Source organism: Carettochelys insculpta, chromosome 2 (genome assembly GCF_033958435.1).
Source record: "Carettochelys insculpta isolate YL-2023 chromosome 2, ASM3395843v1, whole genome shotgun sequence".
In the NCBI taxonomy this organism is placed as follows: Eukaryota; Metazoa; Chordata; order Testudines; family Carettochelyidae; genus Carettochelys; species Carettochelys insculpta.
The window spans coordinates 225,423,726-225,444,200 of record NC_134138.1 but is presented as its reverse complement, the minus strand read 5'-3'; the positions used below and the strand labels follow the sequence as shown (position 1 = coordinate 225,444,200).

Below are 20,475 nucleotides of genomic sequence, written 5' to 3'. Positions count from 1 at the left end.
AGCCTAGCTTGTGTGAAAAAAAAAAATTAAGAGATTGGGGTGGTGATGATGGTCTGAGCTACCACTCTAGCCAAAACTACAGAATGCAATTTGTGTGTCACGATAACTGTATCTGTCTACAGAGTCTTACAGCATGGCCCACCTCTGAACTCGGCCCACTGACCTGTGGATAGCTGTAGGATTGCAACAATAACATTAAAGAACAAAAGAGGGTATATGCAGGAGATTATGGGCCTTCTGGCTGACTGTAGGCAACAGACAATGGATGGAAAAGGAAAGCCCAACTGTAGGTAAAACAGACATGGAATCTAAACTCTTCTATAAATCCTCCTAACTGCCAGAAGTGGGGGAGCCATGGGCAATAACTGATGGGTTTATGGAAATGTAAGGGTAAGAGACAGATTCAGCACTACAGTAGCCTTTACAGCCACCTGTCACTAGTCAATATTCTGGTTCTGTAGCCAGGAAAGTCTGAAGAGCTTTTCAAGGCCGAGACCTATAGACATACTCTTAAAGGAGACTCCCTGATCCTAAAAAGATGTTTTGGCCACATCCCAAAAACAAGCTAACAAACGCAGATGAAAATACATGTCATGGACCTGTTACAACATCCACTGAAATCAAGGGGAGTCTTTCCATTGACTTCAGCGGAGTTTTGATCAAAATCAAAGAAATGGAAATTATTTGTCATCTAACTTAATACCCATGCCCACATGTAATGTGCTGTACATCTTGAAAACCTGCCCGTGACATTTTGTTATCAAACCAGTTTACATGGTGATATAACACAGCCACTTTGAGTGACCAATAAATTAGATCTAGAATCTGTTGGTAGTTGAGGGCGAAGATCACCCCAGGGGAGAGGGACACTTGAATGGAGCACAGTCACAATAGAAGCTACTATGAAAACCCCTCCTTTTTGCTATCCTTGGGGCCATATCTGAGGCATGAAAACATAGTTGCAATTGTTGAGTGCTCCAACCCCTGGAGCAGTGGGAAGCTATTATTATTTAGTACCAAAGGAAAACCATCTGAAATCAAGCCTAGCAACAGCAGGCCTAGATGGGGGAGGGGGTGGGGGGGTGCTTAGACCATCTCACACCCTCTGAGCTGCACTGTGTGCTACTTAGCCTAAAACAGGGGTCAGCAACCAAAATAGCATTTTTTCCAATTCAGTAAAAAACTCAGTAATTCAAGAGCTACAATGCATGGGAATACGAGACGTTCCTTAATAAATATCATCAAAAAACACTTTTGGTAGCCCTTATTTTAAGAACAGTGCACACACAGGCCATTTCTATACAGGGCATGCTAATACAGGGAGCGAAAGAGGCTAATGAGGCACGGATGTAAATTCCCCATGCCTCATTAGCATAATGTCATGTGATTTGGAGTCTGGAGTCTAGAAGTGGGAAGAAGGACTTCCTTCTGGAAGTCCCCCCTGGGGCCACGCTTCTACACAGCATTTTGGAGCCCGGAAGAACGGTCTTCTGGACTTCAAATCACATGACGTTATGCTAATGAGGAGCAGGGAATTTGCATCCGTGCCTCATTAGCATCTTTCACTCCCTGTATTAGCATGCCACTTCCGGAGGAAGTGGCCTGTGTAGAAACGGCCACAATGATTTGTAATGTGATACATGCTTACTGCAGGATGTTCACAGACTTTTTACATATTCTATTTCCTCACGCTTTACATGTGTGTTTGTACAACTGTCTTCCTGACTTTCACTCCCAAACCCTCTCTCTCTCTGGAGGACACTAGGGCTACGTCTACACGTGAAGCCAACATCGAAATAGCTTATTTCGATGAATAACGTCTACACGTCCTCCAGGGCTGGCAACACCGATGTTCAACTTCGACGTTGCGCGGCACCACATCGAAATAGGCGCTGCGAGGGTATGTCTACACGCCAAAGTAGCACACATCGAAATAAGGGTGCCTGGCACAGCTGCAGACAAGGTCACAGGGCGGACTCAACAGCAAGCCGCTCCCTTAAAGGGCCCCTCCCAGACACAGTTGCACTAGACAACACAAGATACACAGAGCCGACAACTGGTTGCAGACCCTGTGCCTGCAGCATGGATCCCCAGCTGCTGCAGCAGCAGCCAGAAGCCCTGGGCTAAGGGCTGCTGCCCACGGTGACCATAGAGCCCCGCAGGGGCTGGAGAGAGAGCATCTCTCAACCCCCCAGCTGATGGCCGCCATGGAGGACCCGGCAATTTCGACGTTGCGGGATGCGGATCGTCTACACAGTCCCTACTTCGACGTTCAACGTCGAAGTAGGGCGCTATTCCGATCCCCTCATGAGGTTAGCGACTTCGACGTCTCGCTGCCTAACATCGAAGTTAACTTCGAAATAGCGCCCAACGCGTGTAGCCGCGACGGGCGCTATTTCTAAGTTAGTGCCGCTACTTCGAAGTAGCGTGCACGTGTAGACACAGCTTAGAGGGAGTTATCCAACATTTTGGATCACATGTCATTTGCTATTTAGATATGAGTTGTCACTTTTGGGCTTTTAGATGTTCACCTTCTATCAAAAATAATCAGGAAGGTTTTATTTTATTTTATTTTATTTTACTTTGCAATTATGGTGGCGGGAGCCACAAAGAAGACCTTAAAGAGCCGCAGGCTGCAGACCCCTGGCACAAAACAAAGTTCAGTCTAATCCCCACCTGCACAGTACTAAACCAGTCACATGACTTTGTGATTGCCCCAATCAAAATATCAGCATAAATATTTTACGGAACTCACATAACTGGGTTTTCTGTTTTGAGAGCAGGGAAGATGAAAGATGGATCATGTTCTAGCTTGTGAAAGTTCACCTTTAAAATAATCTGCTGATTATTCCTATTCCTTTTTTTCCGCATGTGATTTAAGTCTCCATTCAGCAACTACTTATGCACATGAGTTGTTATATCTCTCACCAACTCTGATTTCAACAGAACTTTACAGCTGCATCTCCACTAGCAAATTCTTTCAAAAGATTTTTTGCAAGATGTCGTGGAGCATTTACACACACAAAGTGTTTTTCTAAATTAAATCGAGAGAACGCGGTGCTCCTTTCAAAATCACCCTTCGTTTCCCATTTCAGTAAAAGCAACCCCTTTCAAAAGAAAATGTGTGTAGATGCTCCACAGGCCCTTTTTTTCCCCGAAAGAGCAGTCCTCATGGCACCTGATTCTTTGATCCCTGGCCTGTGGGCTCTGTGGACACTCTCTTTTGAAAGAACAGATCACTCTTTTGATCTGCCTTTTTGTGTGTGCGGACACTCTCTTTTGGAAGAAGTTCTTTTGGAAGAGATCTTCCAGAAGGGCTTCCTTCGAAAGATGTCTGTAGTGTAGATGTAGCCTACATTGCAGAAGCATTTGCAGGCCTGGAGCCAGAGCTGGTGCACAGGAGAATGGATTTTCAAAGGAGTTCTACCTCCTATTGAAATTGACAGCGAGTTTGGTGCCCATCTCCCATTAGCTTCTTTGAAAATTCTAGCCAAAGACTTTGGACCTCCCTTGCAAAGATGTAAGTCCTTTAGAGTTACCGTAACATTCTTCAGTTTAAAGATAGAGACAGGGTTAATAAGCTTGCATATCTTAGAGTCACTCAGGGGCAGCTGGAGCTCATTTTAAAGACAGCTCAGTGCCATTATTTTCAATGTAATTCATCTGAAAATCTGGCCTCCAATTGTGAATTCTGACTGTTTTGAAATATGGCACTGAGCGTATGTCTACATAGCAACCTTATTTCAAAATAAGCTGTTCTGGAAGAGCTATTCAGAAATAGCTTATTTTGAAATAACACATCTACACACAAAAATGCATTATGAAACAGCACTTTGCTATTTCGAAATACAGCTTCTACACACCTAGAACCTATTCCGAAATAGAGCCATTAGATGCACTATGGCTTATCTCAAAATAGGCTCTATTCCTCACAGACCCTCTGTCTACACATGCCCCTTCCTTTCGAAATGGGAATGTTAATGAGCGGGTTTTTCCTATCTGGTGATTGGAAGAAGGACTGTCAAAAACTAGGGGGGTCCTTTCGGAAGGTCCCGTCTCCATGGGCAGCGCACGATTCGAAAAGCTGCACTTTCGAATCGCTGCGGCTGCCATTATGCTAATGAGGAGATGCATATTCATTGCAGTGCCTCATTAGCATCTTTGGAACCCGATCACTAACATGCCCCTTTCGAAAGGAAGGGGCACGTGTAGACACAGCCCGAATGAGGTTCACCTATTTTGAAATAAGACAACTGATATTTTGAAATTAGTTCAGAATAGTGGTTGCATTGTGTACATGCTAGGATGGTTATTTTGAAATAGCAGCTGTTATTTTGAAATAAACTTTGCTATGTAGACCTTAGGTTTTCATTTGTTTTAGTGACTGTGCACGATTAGTTGAATCAAGACACTTAAAACAGTGTGTATCTATTCCGGCATGTATGGTATGTGTCGTCTCTCTAGTCCCTCAAACATAATACCTAAGTAAATTTTCAGGAGAGGAATGCATCTGTCGAGAAAAGGAATACAGTTCATTTGAAGGATGCACAAAACTATTTTGAGATATATTGTCCTTCAAACAATATAAGTTCCACACACACCTCTTCTGGCTCAATCAGTTTGAATTCCATGCCTCGGCCAGTCCAAGCAATGAAATGAGAGTTTGATGGATCATCCAAAAGGGCTACCAAAAACTGCCAGAGCTGAAGTGAGCCCCGTCGCTGATATGTGGGTCCCTCACGGTACATCCCTGGCTCCTGTTTGATGTCACCTATATACACACACAAAATAATGTCAAATATTCATTAGTAAGTTTGTTAGATGAAATGCCAAACCAACCAATACAGTTTGTAAAATTGTACAAAAAATCCTTATAACCTTACAAGCTACCTTCTCCTTCCTCTTGCTGATTATATATAACGCACTCAATGCAGGTAATTTACTAGCAAATTAAGACAAAAATGCACGATACCTAAATTCAGTCACACTTCATGTCAGTCTTTGTTGTTTTTCATGTAACTCTGATATATGCAAATCTTACTTGCAAACAATGTTTTGCAATACCTTATATCTGAAAGAGCATGAACTATTTTTGTAAACATCTCTGATGCCCGAAGAATTTCATTTGTATCCAATCTCTGCATAACCCCCTCTTTGAAAATGCAATGGGTATGCTTCATATAGCTGCAAAACCTTTCTGACTAAAACTTCTTTTGCATGCAAATACTTCTAAGGGAAATTTGACAGAGCATTTGACTCAGACTTAAAACAGCATGGGCTTTATGTATAGGCATGCAAATCCTGCAGATATGTGAGTTCCTCTGTGGCATATTGGACTTGCATACAACGTGGCTCATCTTTAGCACGCTTTTTATTTAGTCATACCTACCTATTAGATTAGCATTTCTCCTCAAAAAGCAGTAAGTTATTTTTGCTTAAACTTCAGGCCCAGACATTCTGCTAACTGCTCTACAAATTTGCTCGTGAAAAACTGTTCCATCCATGCTGTGTGTCTGCTTGTTTTTAAATCATATTCCTAGTGAACAGCTCATGGAAACAACAATTGTTAAAAGGGTTAGCGCTAGAAGAGTGATTTTGTTTCTGCTAATGATGACAGCAATCCTTGGTCTACTGCTAAAACTCTATTCCCTGCTTCACCGTTGAGCCGCAACTTTTGCAGCCTGATCTGGAGAGTGCTTTATGCAGAGTTGTTGTAGCTGTGTCAGTCCCAGGATATTACAGAGACAAGGCAGGTGAGGTAATACCTTTTAGTGGACCAACTGCTGTTGGTGTGAGAGACAAGCTTTTGAGTTCCATAGAGCTCTTTTGTCAGCACTGGGAAAGGTACTAAGGGAATCATAGATATATACAAGATGGAACAGATAGTTTGGTGTAAGTAATTATTACATTTTTGGGGGAATGTGTAGAACAGTGAATTTATTGTTTATTACACCACTCTACAACCCACTAATCCCCCTTTTTGTTCTGTGACTATAGGGCATTTACGGACCACTTCACTTTGATTGTGAGCTAACTACTTAAACCAAACTGTCCGTTTGATCTTATATTTACCTGTGACACTTTTAGTGCCTTTTTCAGACCCGAAGAAGAGCTCTGCATAACTCAAAAGCTTGTCTGTCTCACCAACAGAAGTTGGTCCAATATAAGATATGATTCCATCCACCTTGTCTGGCTAGCAAAGGAAGTCAGGATTTTACATAAACGAAAAAGCACAGGGACAGCCTCATTGCCATTACAGAAAGGCTCAACAGAGGGAAAATAAGAGCATTAAAAATAGAATATACCCTTTTATAATCAGACAGTTTTTAGAATGATGGACAGTTATGCTCTTTTCTTAGCATCCACTTATCTGCAGAAGCATATACAAACACATAGGGATTTTTATTTCATGTGACCCTGAGCTTGTGACGAGCACTGCATTGTCCACTTACAGCAGCTTTAAGTCAACTGTTTCCTGTGGAGAAGCATACTTATTTCCAAAGATTAATTTTTTAAAAAAATTTGCTCCACCTTTTGATTATCATTTTTTTAAAAATGAAATTTGCAGCTGTTGAGGAATGAAATATTACTCCTATAGATAATTATAATATCTATAATATATTGGATAGGTATAATATAATATCTATAATATATCCTACAGATAATTATAACTTTAGGAAGTAAATAAACATAGGGCTCAGACTTGTTCCCAGCAATGTAGTAAGAATTTGTCACCAGTGTCCATGGAAGTAGGACCATGCACATGAATATTTTTGTTTAGAAATAAAGATCTTAGTGGATGTCCTAAATAAAAGCATAATTATCGTTATGTTCCTACACACTCAGTGCAAGGGTGACTGTCAGTAAAAATATTCTCTCTGTGAAAATGCCAAACCCATGATAAGATAGTGTTTGGTTTAACAATCATCAGAGCTTAGGTCTAATACCATTTAGAAGTCTAACTTGCTTCTTGCTATTCCGCATCAACTGTGATATGCAAGTGGCAACTCAGTTTCAGGAGTATATAATTTTGGTTTATTTTAATGTGAGCCCTACCATTCATAAGCAAATGCAACCAGTGTATTAGATATGCAAAGGTGTGATAATATGCCACGTGTCCAGGGAAACAATCTGAAAATTTTGTAACCATGAACAAAACATAATGTTTCCTTCAAAAGTTTACAGATGAACATTGACTTAATACAACTCTGGAAGCTTTACAGTGCAGAAGAAAAAAGCTGTTTTCTTTTATTTGTTAGTAATTCATGTTTAACACACCACTGTATTTATTGTATTTCCCTTTAAAAAGCCGTCTGATGGCATAAATCCAGTTACAATGAGGCGTGTGCTTGACTGGTCTGTTTGTAACTATGCTGTTCTTTGAGGTTTGACTATTGAATTAATTAGCTGTTCAGTCTGCAAATTTCTTACCCAAAGTTGCCAGGTCACCGTGGCATGGTGAACTGGGCCTAATTATGCCTTTGGTCACAATGGTACAGAATTGTAGCAGATCAGAGTAGCACCAGGAAATCCATATATTGAGATGATCTGGGGTCATTTTATCTGACATGATCACACTACTCATTTTGGAAAATATGTGTTATAATGACCAGTGCTATAAAAAAGCAACGCTTTACGTACAAACCCCTTTCAGTAATTACCAAGTAATACCAAGTACCTCTTCTAATGCAAACATATTTTTAAACAAAAACTAAAAAAATAGACAACTCCCCTCACCCAAAAGAAAGAAAGAAAGAAAATCAAATCCCAAATTGCTCTGTTGCATTTGTGTTCAATAGTTCAACTTTTCAGGGGCAATGAGACACAACAGGCTGCATTAGTCATCAGTAAATCCAGAGGAGCTGCTTTCTGTTCTGCTTTGTTAATTACAGGATCAGCTTTCAATACATCTCTAATAACAAGCTGTATGTGACCGTCAGTGCCATGGAAATCCTTCTATTCTCAGCACAGCCAGAACTGTGTTCCTCTAACATCTCTCTGGATAGAGAATCTCTCACTAGCAAAAATAGACCGATATCCTATTGGAAAGCAGACTTTGGGTTCAGGAGGCAAAGGTCTGATTTGGTTGGGTGCACAGCAAATGGTGTGTTAAGAATCTTAAATTGGAATGTTACTGACCTTTTTGATCAACAACTCTCTTTCCAACTCTCTGTGCCAAATTAAAAAAAAAAAACCAGAAATATGAAATACGTACCATCAAACTTCTCCGGAACAACACAAGTATCATCATAAAACTGTCGAGGTCCCTTTTCATACATACAACCTGAGAGTGTAAGAGAAGAGTTTATTTACTAAATGTATGAGGAATGAAGGGAGAAAATACCTTGTACACTGTAGCAAAAAGTGTTAAAGAACAACACCAGGAAGCAAAATGGCCGTGTTTAACCAGTAATTTTCTTCTAGTCCTGCAGTTATTTTATTAAATATTTAAAATTACTTCGCATTAACAAACCTCATTGTGTCAAAGGCCCCAATTATGCTCCAAGTGGATGGGCTCCAGGGGAGAAGAAATTTAGGTAAAGTGCCCCTTCAATGGCTATATATTGAGCAATTCCACATTTCAGATGCTTGTTTCCTATTAACCTGTGCTCCTAATACAGGTTGCAGTGATCTTGCACATCAAAAACTTATGAACAGTGCAGGGGGAAGCAGAAGATGGGGTTTTCCAAGTAGCAAATAATTCATCACATCACCTCCGAATTTGTCCACTAAAAATCCCTGAAGTTTCTCTTTTACAAAAGTGACATAAAATAGAAAACTTAACTTCTGTTCTGTTTGGGTGAGCCAGGAAGCCTTCTTGCCTCATATAAATGGAATGGCAGCTAGGCACTTCTGAAAAGAGAAGAAGACAGCACTAGTCAAAGACTGTCTGGAATTGAAAGAGTGCAGGTTATCAATGAGACAGGCTGCAGATAGAAGAGTAACAGAAAAGGGCACACGTCACAGCAAGGGGGAACCTGCCAACACACTGGCTGTGTCGACACTATAAAAATAACTTTGAGTAAGTGACTTCGAAGTTGAGCATCTACACACACCCTACTTGGAGGTTAAACTTCCAAGTAGGGCATGACTCCACTCCCAGAAATGGAGTAAGGACTTTGAAGTTGGGCTCCCTACTTTGAAGTTAACTTTAAAGTAAGGGAAAAATGTGTATAGACTCTCTGCTGGACACTTCGAAGTAATACCTAACTTCCAAGTTAAATTCAAAGTTAATGCCTAGTATAGGCACACCCATAGCTAGCATTTCAGAGTAGCACACATAAAACATGGCAAAAAAGAAAACCATAATATGTGGAACATTGATCATCTTTAACAGAGGCATTTGAACTCAATTTTTTATAATAATTAACCTTCATAAAGGTCAGCTCCCATGACAATCACACTTCAGGGTGATTGTAGACAAAAACACAGAAGTCAGAATTAATTTTTTAAACCTCACACTTATGAAATTAGGTCTTTCGGTAACCAAACTGACATAACAATGATTTTAAAATCAATAGCTTGCAAATCCTAGCGGAGAATAATAAACCACAAAATATGGCAGAAGTACCACATGGCATGCCAGACTAAATCTTGTACAAGGTACTGCTCTTGTACAAAACTTCAGAAATGTGAAAGTTTAAAAAAATTCCAAAAGTCTGAAAGTTTAAAGAAATTTTGTCTGTTAAGACTTTAGCCTTTGCAGCGACACTTAGCCTTTTCAGGAGTAGGGTTTTAGGAGCCTGATTTGTTCTGGGTATGCCCCCCTCCCAAGTTTCACCTCACGTAAGAACTATTTGCTTACAAAATCACACAGAAAAATAAAAAAATGTCTCAGCACACTGTTACTGAAAAAAAATTGCTTACTTTCTAATTTTTGCCATATAATAAAATAAATTGGAATATAAATATTATGCTTAAGTTTCAACATAGGGTATATAAAAGCAGCAAAAATAAGTCATTGCCTTCAAGAAGCTTTAATTTGCAATGACTTTGGTAGTGCTTTTTATGTAGCCTGCTGTAAAACTAGGCAAACAGCTAGGTGAACTGATCTACCCCCTGGAAGATCTCTGCAAATCCACAAGGGTCTACATACCCCTGACTGAGAACCAATGCATTAAGATACTTTAAGATACATTTAAGTAGTATCGATTACCATTTTTTACAGCATTGCACATTTCAAGGCACTACAAATGCATACAGAATTTATCAGTTCTACTGTCTACGTTGCCAATGATTCTTTAAGCATGGAAGAAGAATGAGAAAACCAAATAATATTAATCAAAGTCGCATGCTCTGCACAGACTTCTGCTTCGTATTTTCCCCACACCTAACTCTGTCCCTAAATAGTTACACCCCATGCAAACAAAACCAGACTAAAAAAAATGGTCGTCCTTCTATTCCATTGTTTAACCCACTTGTTGAATACCAAAAGTTCTGCTTATGAGAGTCTATTTGATCTTGTGATAAACTCCTACCTTAAGTCATTCAATCTGTTACCAAGAACACATGACTATGGAAGAGGTACAAAGAAAGGTCAGGAGAGACAGACGTTATCCTTCCAACGCTGTCTACAATTTCTTTTCAGAATGCAATTCTAAATTTTACTGTTCACTGACTGGGGATGAGTACCAAGGACTTGGCAGGATAAGCAAATGAGGTTTTACACTGAATTCCCGAAGCAAGCCCAGCACAGGATAGTAATGAGTTTCCTCTAACTGCCTGAAAAATTCCACCCCTTCTTTATTAATTGTTTTTCCTATCCAGCATTCAGTACTTGTCTCCTTGGACTCTAGTATTTCAAGCATCTTTTACAACTATTCTGAGTAATCAGAGGAATCAGTGATTCAATCTTCAGACAGGTCAAGTGTAATTTTGTGCACCAGAAGTCAAAGCGGCAAGCAGTGGTTCATAAGAAAAGAATCACTTGGGTTACCAAACTGATTAGATTGTAAGTGAATGGGAAAAGAATCTAGGTAAAAGGAAGAAGCTTGAGAACTGAAGCAGATGTTATTTTCTATTTTAAGTAAAAATTCACTAATACTGGCAGCAGAACCTATTTGCAACTCATGATGCTGGCTCTTGCAAAATGATCTGACTGACAGCACAAGGGAGCTCTATGTGTGTGTCTATCGACACAATTGTGTTTTTAGCAACCGTGCTTAATTAATATCCGGAGACTTTTAAAGACAAGCCTTGTTTGTACCAACATTGTTTAAACGCAACCTAACTCTAAGATTAAATCCACCATGCAGTATAGCAGAAGAGTCTATTCCTTATAAAGTAACTAAAGTCTTGTTATTCTAAAGTGCTATCAGTTAATTTATGACTATCAGAGTGGGTCAGACTCTAATCAAATTGTAGAAACATTTCCAAAGTGATTATTCAATCAAATGACTAACATGGTTAATTAGGAGCCATAAACATTGCTCTGAAGTTCATCAAAGTAATGACTTGCCCAGAAAAATTACTGCTAATTAAATTGCCTGCTGCTTTCATTTCTACCTTATCTAATATAAAGTCCAACCAATGAAATTTAACATTGCAGTTTTAAATTGTACTAAATGCTTGACTAAGACCCAGAAGTATTTTAACTCGCTAAGCGGAGTTACTTCAAAAGCAAACATTTTAGAGCAGAAATTGCAGAGCAATTGTGTATTTTTTTCTTGTTAAATTATGGTCTCCAGCACATAAGCGCAACAGAGCAAAGGCATGGAGATACTTTCAAGGCACAGTGAAAGTAGCGGAAGTGAACTTGTATCACCTTTGGATCTTTTAGCAGCTCATGCTGTTTACATACATACAACTTGATTTTAGATATGCAGCATACATATGTCACATCCTTAGCTCATACAGTACAATTACATCACCTTACAAAGGGCAACATCCAATGAAAAAGAATGTATAAGTAGTGCTATAAACCTGGAACAGTCTGAGATCATGTAGGCCCCCCTTCCCTAAGAGCAAGAGAATAGTCCTCTTTAAATTGTGAAACTGGCTTTATTTCATGTTGTCTTGACACCATTTCCTCACCCCTCAGTAAATGATATTTTAAAATACATAATCCTTAGTCTGCAGCAAAGCCTGCTCTTCAGGAAATGCCAGAGAGAAATTTATGTAGATGCTGTGCCTTCATCAAGAAGTACAAAGTAAGAGCCTAATTTTCTTCCCACTGAATTCAGGGAAATGAAATCCTAACTCCAGAGGGAGCAAGGTCAGGTCCTCACTGAGCAGCTCATATTGTATTTAGATTCTATATTCAAATAGTGGATAAGATTAGACCTTGCAGTTTAGCACAACTCTCATACTAATATTCTGCAACCTGTGGGACTGTCTCAGGCTACATCTACACTACAAGATAAATCTGAAATTAAGGCAGTTAGCTCAACATTGCAACATGACTGTCTTCACTGTACATACCATTAGCTTGATTTAGGCAGCACTAATATTGATCTCATAACATCATTGAAACTCGCTGGGTGTAGCATCAAGTCTGAATTTAAAAGTTCGAATGTTTGGGGGGCTTGCCGATGCCCAGGGGAAGGTTCTCCCAGTGGTTAAGATGTTTGGGGCCTGGCTGCTGCCTGGGGGAAGTCTCCCCCAGTGGCTATGACTTGCAGGGCCTGGCTGCTGCCCATAGGGAACACCTCAACTGGCTTTTCACCCAACACCACCACCTCCCAGCCCCAGGAAGGACATTGAGGGCTAGCTGTCATGGGATGGGGAGGGAGTCTCCCCCGTGGCTACTAAATGTGGGGCCTGGCTGCTGCCCAGGGGGAATGCCTCAACTGGCCTTCCACTTCAAGCCCCCCTACACACCTCATCACAAGGAGAATGGGGGCTAGCTGTAGCTGGGGGGAAGCCTCCGTTGGTGGCTACAAATTCCAGGGCCTGGCTGCCGCCCAGGGGGAACCATTCAGGTAGCTCTCAAGCCACAGATCCCACACCCCAGCGCACAAAATGATTTTTGGGGACCGTGTCAACTGGCCATTCAATCTCCCACAGGATACCAAACCCCAACAATGTCCAGTGTGGACGGAAAGCCCCTTTTTGGCAATGTCTGTGCAGTGAAGAGGGAAGCCAAAAAAAAATCTCTTTTCCTAGTCTTTTCTATTGTTGTTCTTCTAACTTTGGACCCTTTCATGCAGGGAAGAACAGGTGGAGGGCTGGTTAAGAACCTGTTGGTTTTCACAAAAACCCAGAGCTTTCAACCCCATCCCCCACATTGGCAATATCTGCGTAGTGACGAGGGAAGCCAAAAATCTTTTCCTAGCCTTTTCTGTCCTCTTTCTTCTAAATCTGGACCCCTTCATGCAGGGCAGAGTGGGTGGAGGGCCAGCTGAGGAGATACAGACTGCTATAATTATATTTGGAGATACAGATCTCATAGAACTGGAAGGGACCTCAGGAGGTCATTGAGTCCAGGTCCCCGGCCTCTTGACAGGACCAAGCACCATCCTTTTTAAAAAAAAATAAAAATTACAAACCTATCTTCCCAAGATCCCTGAATGGTCCCCTTACAGGCTGAACTGCCAACTCTGGCTTCAACAGGCCAATATTCAAACCACTGAGCTATTCCTCCCACTGGCAGGAAAGCCCATCGTACAACTGTGTAATCAGCTGAGAAGCCAAAACCCTTCCCTCACCAAATCTCTTTTTTCAAAACCTTTATGATCTATTCTTTCTTCAAGCTTTGCATTGTCCCTGTATTATTTCCAGGGATCAGATGTATCCAAGGGAGAGGAGAGAGTAGGTGGAGGGCCAGTTGAGCTGACACACACCTGCTGCTTTTTATAAAATCGTTGATAATTCAGTTACAGTTAACAATTTAAAAAAACAATTAAGTTATAGAAGCAAGAGATTTCTGCTAATTTGGCGATCTTTGTTGATGCCCTATTTTTACTTCCTTCCTCCTGGAAAAATGGATAGTTGTGTATCATGGGAGGGGAATGAGGGCAATGCAATGTGGGAAGATGATGTCAAATACCCACAACCACTTGAGGGTCTTTTTTTTCCCATGCTGCACCAATGAAAATACCCAGAATGCTAGGGGGATGAGGAAAATGTGAGATAGGTTCCCTTAATGCACTGCTGCAACAGTCAGTGCTTGCCAATAGAGTGTGGCAGCAATAAGTCGACTTTGTGAGGCGCACACGAGGAAGTGAGGATACTCAAATTTGAATTTATAAAATCCAGCCTTATAAAACCAATATTAATAAATTCAAATTTATCTTGTACTGTAGATGTAGCCTCAGACACAAGGAAAGTGGCTCAGAGTTCCTGAAGACCACTACTCAAACTCTGACTCAGATGAGGAGAGCAAGGTCTAATTGCCCAGTATTCCCTGTTGTGAAGAAAAAGGCAAAGTAGGAAGCAACCTCACTCCATGCTCTGCCACTGAGTAGCTCGCCTGGTGCACAGAAGAAAGTATAGTTCTCCATGAAAAGGGATGAAGTGACTTCTTCCTCTTCTAAAGCAAGGAGGAAGCTGAGGAGGAAGTGGGAATTCAAATCACAGTTCATTCTCTGGTCTCCTCCTGACACAGCTCCACAGCATCCCTTACTCAGGGTAGGCTGCAAAACTGCTATTGAATCTTGAATGATGTTGGTATCTATCATGGAATAAATGGGACAAAGTGACAGTTCTAATAGAAGCCAGTGGTTGTAGATTTCCCGGAAGAAACACTCTGCTGCTGAGCTCTTGAAAGGGGTGGATCTACTGGTTCTAGTTTACACCAGTTTGCAATTCCTTGGGCTTGTCTATACTTGCCTCCAACTTTGAAGGGGGCATGTTAATCAGGGCAATGGAAGATTACTAATGAAGTGCCGTGATGAATACACAGCACTTCATTAGGCTAATTCCCCTCCGCAGCAACTTCGGAGCATCAAACGTCGAAGTGCTGGCACGCGTGTAGCTGTGGGCACTTCAAAGTGCCCACGCTACTTTGAAGTGCCTTTACTCTCCAAAGTGTCTGCAGCTACCTGAATGCCAGCACTCTGAAGTTTGACACTTCGATGTTGTTGCGGGGGAGAATCAGCCTAATGAAGGGCTGCGTATTCACTGTAGCCCTTCGTTAGTAATCTCCCGTCACCCTGATTAACATGCCCACTTCGAAGTTGGGGGCAAGTGTAGACCCAACCCTTCACACCAGTTTGCAACTCACCAGTTTGCAACTCAGCCATTGCCTGGTGATAAAGAAAGCACTGTAGGGAGTTAATTATGTACTAAAAACACAAAACAAGCAAGCACAGATGTGATTCTGCCTCCAGTGGACTGTGGCAGTCATTTAAATTTAGCCTGCAAACAAGTCACTCACTCTGATCAACGTTCCTCATCCACACACAAAACATGTTTTCTTCCTTAAAGAAAGAATACAAAATGATAGTATTGGCATGGGATCATGGTCGTGCGTTCCTGTTTACTTTTTTAGTTCTTCTTTCACTTACCTACTGGGACTGGATAAAATACTATTATAAAAAGGGAACTAATTATAGAACTTCCAGGCTTTTGGCTAGAGAAACAGCTAATCATTTATCATAATCTAACGGCATTTCCTTTCGAACCATCCTTTGGGTCCTTAAAATAAATATAAATCCATCAGCGTTACAAAAGAAGAGCCCTGTAGGTCAAAGAAGGGCTCTGACATAGGTCAAAGAAGGGCTATGATGTAGGCCAAATCCCAGGCTTTCGTGATAGTGACTCAATGTACCAAATCTGTAGCTGTGTTTATTTGCCCAAGTAAACACAAACACATTCTGTCCCTGCTCTGCCTGCTGTTCTCATACATTTGGAAGAAAAAGAAAACTCAATAAAATCCAGCTCACCTTTTCTTTGTCTAGACTCAAGAACTAATTTGATTTTTTTTAAGAATATGGGATAGGACAGGTTATATTTGAGGACACCCCACCTCAAAGGCATCTCATTTTAATAAAATAAGCATGTATATACCTATATCGTTTATCGTGTATACTGAACCAGGAGCCCGCAAAATTTAAATTAATACACTCTCTGCACCCAGAATCATTAGATCTGGGACTAAAATTCAGCTAGCCCCAGGATAGAAAGTTACATCTATTTAATGCAGCACCTGAACCCATCAGTTTAATACAAGGAGTGAGCAAACTCAGGGGGCGGACCCCTTCCGGGGGGCATGAAATTTCAGAAGCAGGGCGCAGCATGACTGGCTGCTATGTGTCAGAGTCACTACCTGACACAACACAGTTTGGCTTTGGCAAAACTACTGCACAAGACAACAAAGTTATTTTGTTAAACGAGAGCCTCTGCATTTCTAATAACATTATTACATATCAAATAAGGGGTTTTTTGCGCCTCTAAAAATCTAATTTCACAATTTACGGTGACTCATCATTAAATATTTATAATGCAATTTAGTTTTCTGGAAAAAGAAAAAATATCATGTGGAAAACTTAATGAATATTTTTTTTCATTCTTCCTTAGATGGGTGTAAGTTCTTCCTCCTCCTTCCCCACCCCTATCCAACCAGCCCAACACCAAGCCTGCACCTCGTCTGTCCAAGGATCTCATTTATACCCTGATCCTTCAATAACCTAAGAACAACCACACAGCATTCAACAGGACTGCTGTCATGCATAAAGCTAAGCACAGAGGCAACCAGGGCTGTCACTTTGGTGCTATGAATAGGACCAGGGGTTGCAAGACTTATATCTGTATGCAGAGCTCCCAGGACCTTGCTCGAGGAAGGTTCAAAGAAAGGTTCATTTCCCCTTCATTTTCCAAGGTTCTTAAAGTTGACTCATTCATTATTTTCAACCTGCATTGCAGTATCCCAGAAACATTGTCATGACACCGCAAAAAATATTCCTAAAGGTAACTATGCTAAGCTCAATCCCTACATATATAGTCCTTGACAACAACCTGCCAGCTAGAATCTGATTGAGTCCAAGCACTTTAGACATAAGCAAAAATAGTGGTTTTATTTTTTAACCTATAAACAAATCGCTTCCTTTCCCCTCTGAAATGTACCAACTTTGGTTTCTATGGTGAAATGAGGCTTCACAATGACAACATCTGGTCTCTGAAAATACATGCTCAGTCTTCCTGGGCAATGTGTAACTTTATCCATCAGAACAGAAAAAAAGACTCCTGTATTAAAATCTGAACTTAAATTCCACATAGATCTGCTCTTTAGAGGATATTTCAAAATCAGATATTAATTTCTATCGCTCTCTCTAAGTTTAACATTTGTTTTGAGTTTAAGCATAACTATCCCTTTAAATTCAACTGCAAGCAAAATGGATTTTTCTCTCTCTCTTTTGTAAGCTTACTGCAAAAAATGTCTGTGTTGGTTTTTCTCCCCCGCTTTATCCCCTGCTTGTAAAATTTAAGTTGGACAAACACTGCATGGCTGAAGTGACATATTTGAATGGAATTCAGACCAACCAGTTCCTGTTTATGTTTCTGATTTGAGAATGTAGCCTTCTCATTCACTATACATTAGAAACACACCAACCCCATAAATGGTATCAAGTTACATGCAGACAGGACCAATGAGCATTCATCATTACTTCAAGTCTACTGGCAAAAGCAGCAGCTGATGGAACACTACACCCTTTAGTTCTATATAAATGGACATTCCAGGATTTGGGTTCCCCCCGCCCCCCTTCAGCATCCATTTTATGAATGAAACTTCAGGCTGTATAGAGTCCATTCATATAAAAGCTGCGCTCACAGGGTTCAGCCCCTAGAGATCAATCAGTCTTGGGTAAGGCTGATGTGATTGGTTTAAGACAGGTTTCAACCTTCCATTACTGATTTAAAATGCAGCCTGTGTCCATCTGACCTGCGTTAATGCACAAAGAGTAAATCCAGACTGTACTCTCAATTCTCAAATCAAATCATTAGCCAGTGCCACTTACTGTAACTGTAGATTTAGAGGATATGTATCCATGTTTCTGAAAAACAGCAGCCGGAGGATAATTTTTTAGATTTTTGTTGTTTGCTTTGAAATGCAAAATACACATTTGACAGTTTGCTGTACACAGGAGAGAAATATGTTGCTGAGGTTTTCCTTAATTTATAAAGAAAGAGTAGAACTGAGTTAGAAAATTTGGCTCCTAGCTTTCTTCAGACAAAAATAGCAATTATTTAGAGGAGAACAGATCCCCAGAAAGCAAGTGAGACGTTAAATCTGCTGTTTTAACAGTGACCTCCCAACAAGCCCAAGTATTTCCTGCACCTCACTTAGGTCATCACATTGTTTTCCACTGCTGTACACATTTTGTTTTAGGAGCAAGTTCTACAACGAGCATTTAAGCTACAGAATTAAATCCATGTTCATTTACTTAAGCAATGAAGCAAAGACAAGCTCCTGAAGCAAGAGTATTTTAACCATGGTCAATTATTCCAGGAAGATAGTATTTTACCCCTGCTCATCTTTTCCAGAAAGATATTGGATCGGGGTCAGGGAGGGGGGAGGAAGCAATGCTGAAAAATATGTAGGGTGAAATACTGGCTGGCAAAACTCCCCTGGGAATAGTGCTTCACCTTACCCATGTCAGGGAACTGAAAATAATATATGCTATTGAACACCAGTATGGTGATAAAAGGCACATGATTTTGAGCTGCCCATTCAGAACCATTGCATCATAGGCTAAGAAAATGTTAATCCCTCTTTTGGGAACATTGGTGAGACTATGTAGAAACTATTGCAAACAGTTGCGAGCAGCGTAACAGAAAGGGAAATCACAGCACAGTTTATGAAGAGCAAGATTAAGAGCAAGAGGATTTCAAAAACTAGATGTACAGACAAGCTAGAATACATGAAAACTGTCTACAAAGATTTAGTGGTGGTATATTAACACCAAAGAATTGTTTAGATTGGTTAAAGGAGGTGTAACCTAGAGTAATGAATGAAAATGATCAAAGAAATACTTAAGGGCATTAACAAGAATATTTCTAAACTGTGAAATCTATTAGAATATGGAATAATTTCCTAAGGAATAACAACATTAGCAGTAATTGTGCTTAATAATTATAGGCTACATTTACAGTACAGCGCTCAGTCAACAGAAGTCGCTGTCAGATGAGATTTCCCAACAAAACTTCTGCTGACAGAGTGTGGTCGCACACAAAAGCCAATCAGAAGAGTGCTCTGCTCTGTCGACAGACAGCTCTGCTGGTCTCTCGATATAAACAGGCACCCAGAAGCACAGCAGACAGGACTGCCCATTGTTCTGGATGCCCTGTCAGTCGAGAGAAGGCCCCCCAGAACATCCACACAGCTTTTTTGTCGAGAGAATCTGTTGACAGCAGCATTAGGCCTTGTGGCTGACAGGCAGAATGCTGCTGGCAAAAGTGTTGAGTTTTGTTGACAAACTGTCGATAAAACACATTCGTGTCTACACAGCCCTTTAGCACAGCGCTGCTATGCTAATGACAATTCTAGAAATTGCAAACAGATGACCATTTGCAAACTCACGTGGCTAGGCTTTGCTGTCGGCACGGGGGTACTGGCAGTACAGAGGCCGCATGGACGTGCCTCTGCCAACTAAATCCCCCTCTGTCACCAGTCCCTTATCCCTGGGACTGATGATAGGGTAGGACTTTAGCCAGCAGAGGCACATCCACACGGCCTCTGTACTACCTGCATCCCCCCTGCCAGGGAACGTGCAAATTTGCAAATGGACCTCTCTTCGTAATTTCTAGAACCATCATTAGCATAGCGCTGCCAACAGCAGCACTGTGCTAAAGGGCCATGCAGACACATCCACTTTGTGTGTGGACGTTCCACCAGTTTTGCTGACAAAACCAGAGTTTTGTCGGCTAACCTCGCTAGTGCAACCGTAGCTATATAGTTGGACTTGACAGAATTCTATTTGTAATAATGCAGACAGATAATAATACAAATATTTACTTTCAAGCATTTTTCTTGATTTTTATCAACTTACATTTTCACAGTGATGGGAAAATATGAAGGTAGGATGTGGGCATGGAGGAGTGGATGAAACAACAAATTATTTAATGACAACAGATCTCGAGATTCAAAATGTAAGAACTTTAAAATCATTAACGCACAAATTGGCAACATCACACGTCAGAATATACAAAGTAAAGATGCTATAATCATATTCTAATAAGAGCTGCTAGCACTTTTTTTTAACTTCACCTATCTGTAAATTTAGATCACTATTGAGGAAATCAACATTTACTGATAAAAATATGATCTTCAAAGCCTATATACATAGTGCTTTACATTTTCAAAGCACTGTACAAATATTAGCTAATATAATTCAGGGAAGTAGTAGGAATCCCATCAGTTGTGTCACTTAAAAACTAGAGAGGGAGCCGTGCTAGTCTATATACTATCGAAACAAAAAGCAGTCAAGTAGCACTTTAAAGACTAGCAAAATAATTTATTAGGTGAGCTTTCGTGGGACAGAAGAAGTGGGTCTGTCCCATGAAAGCTCACCTAATAAATTATTTTGCTAGTCTTTA

General features: G+C 40.6%; 1 protein-coding gene across 2 annotated transcripts in view; it reads right to left on the bottom strand.

The window, feature by feature from the left end:
• The window catches only part of ETV1 (ETS variant transcription factor 1), an 80,480-nt gene that overhangs the window by 7,783 nt on the left and 52,222 nt on the right, over nt 1-20,475 (bottom strand). For both annotated transcript variants that reach the window (XM_074984671.1, XM_074984672.1), the window contains exons 9-11: nt 8,787-8,853; nt 8,216-8,286; nt 4,602-4,771 (exon numbers count right to left, since the gene is read on the bottom strand). In XM_074984671.1, the coding sequence (XP_074840772.1) occupies nt 4,602-4,771; nt 8,216-8,286; nt 8,787-8,853 (308 nt within the window). The remainder of the gene's footprint in view (nt 1-4,601; nt 4,772-8,215; nt 8,287-8,786; nt 8,854-20,475) is intronic.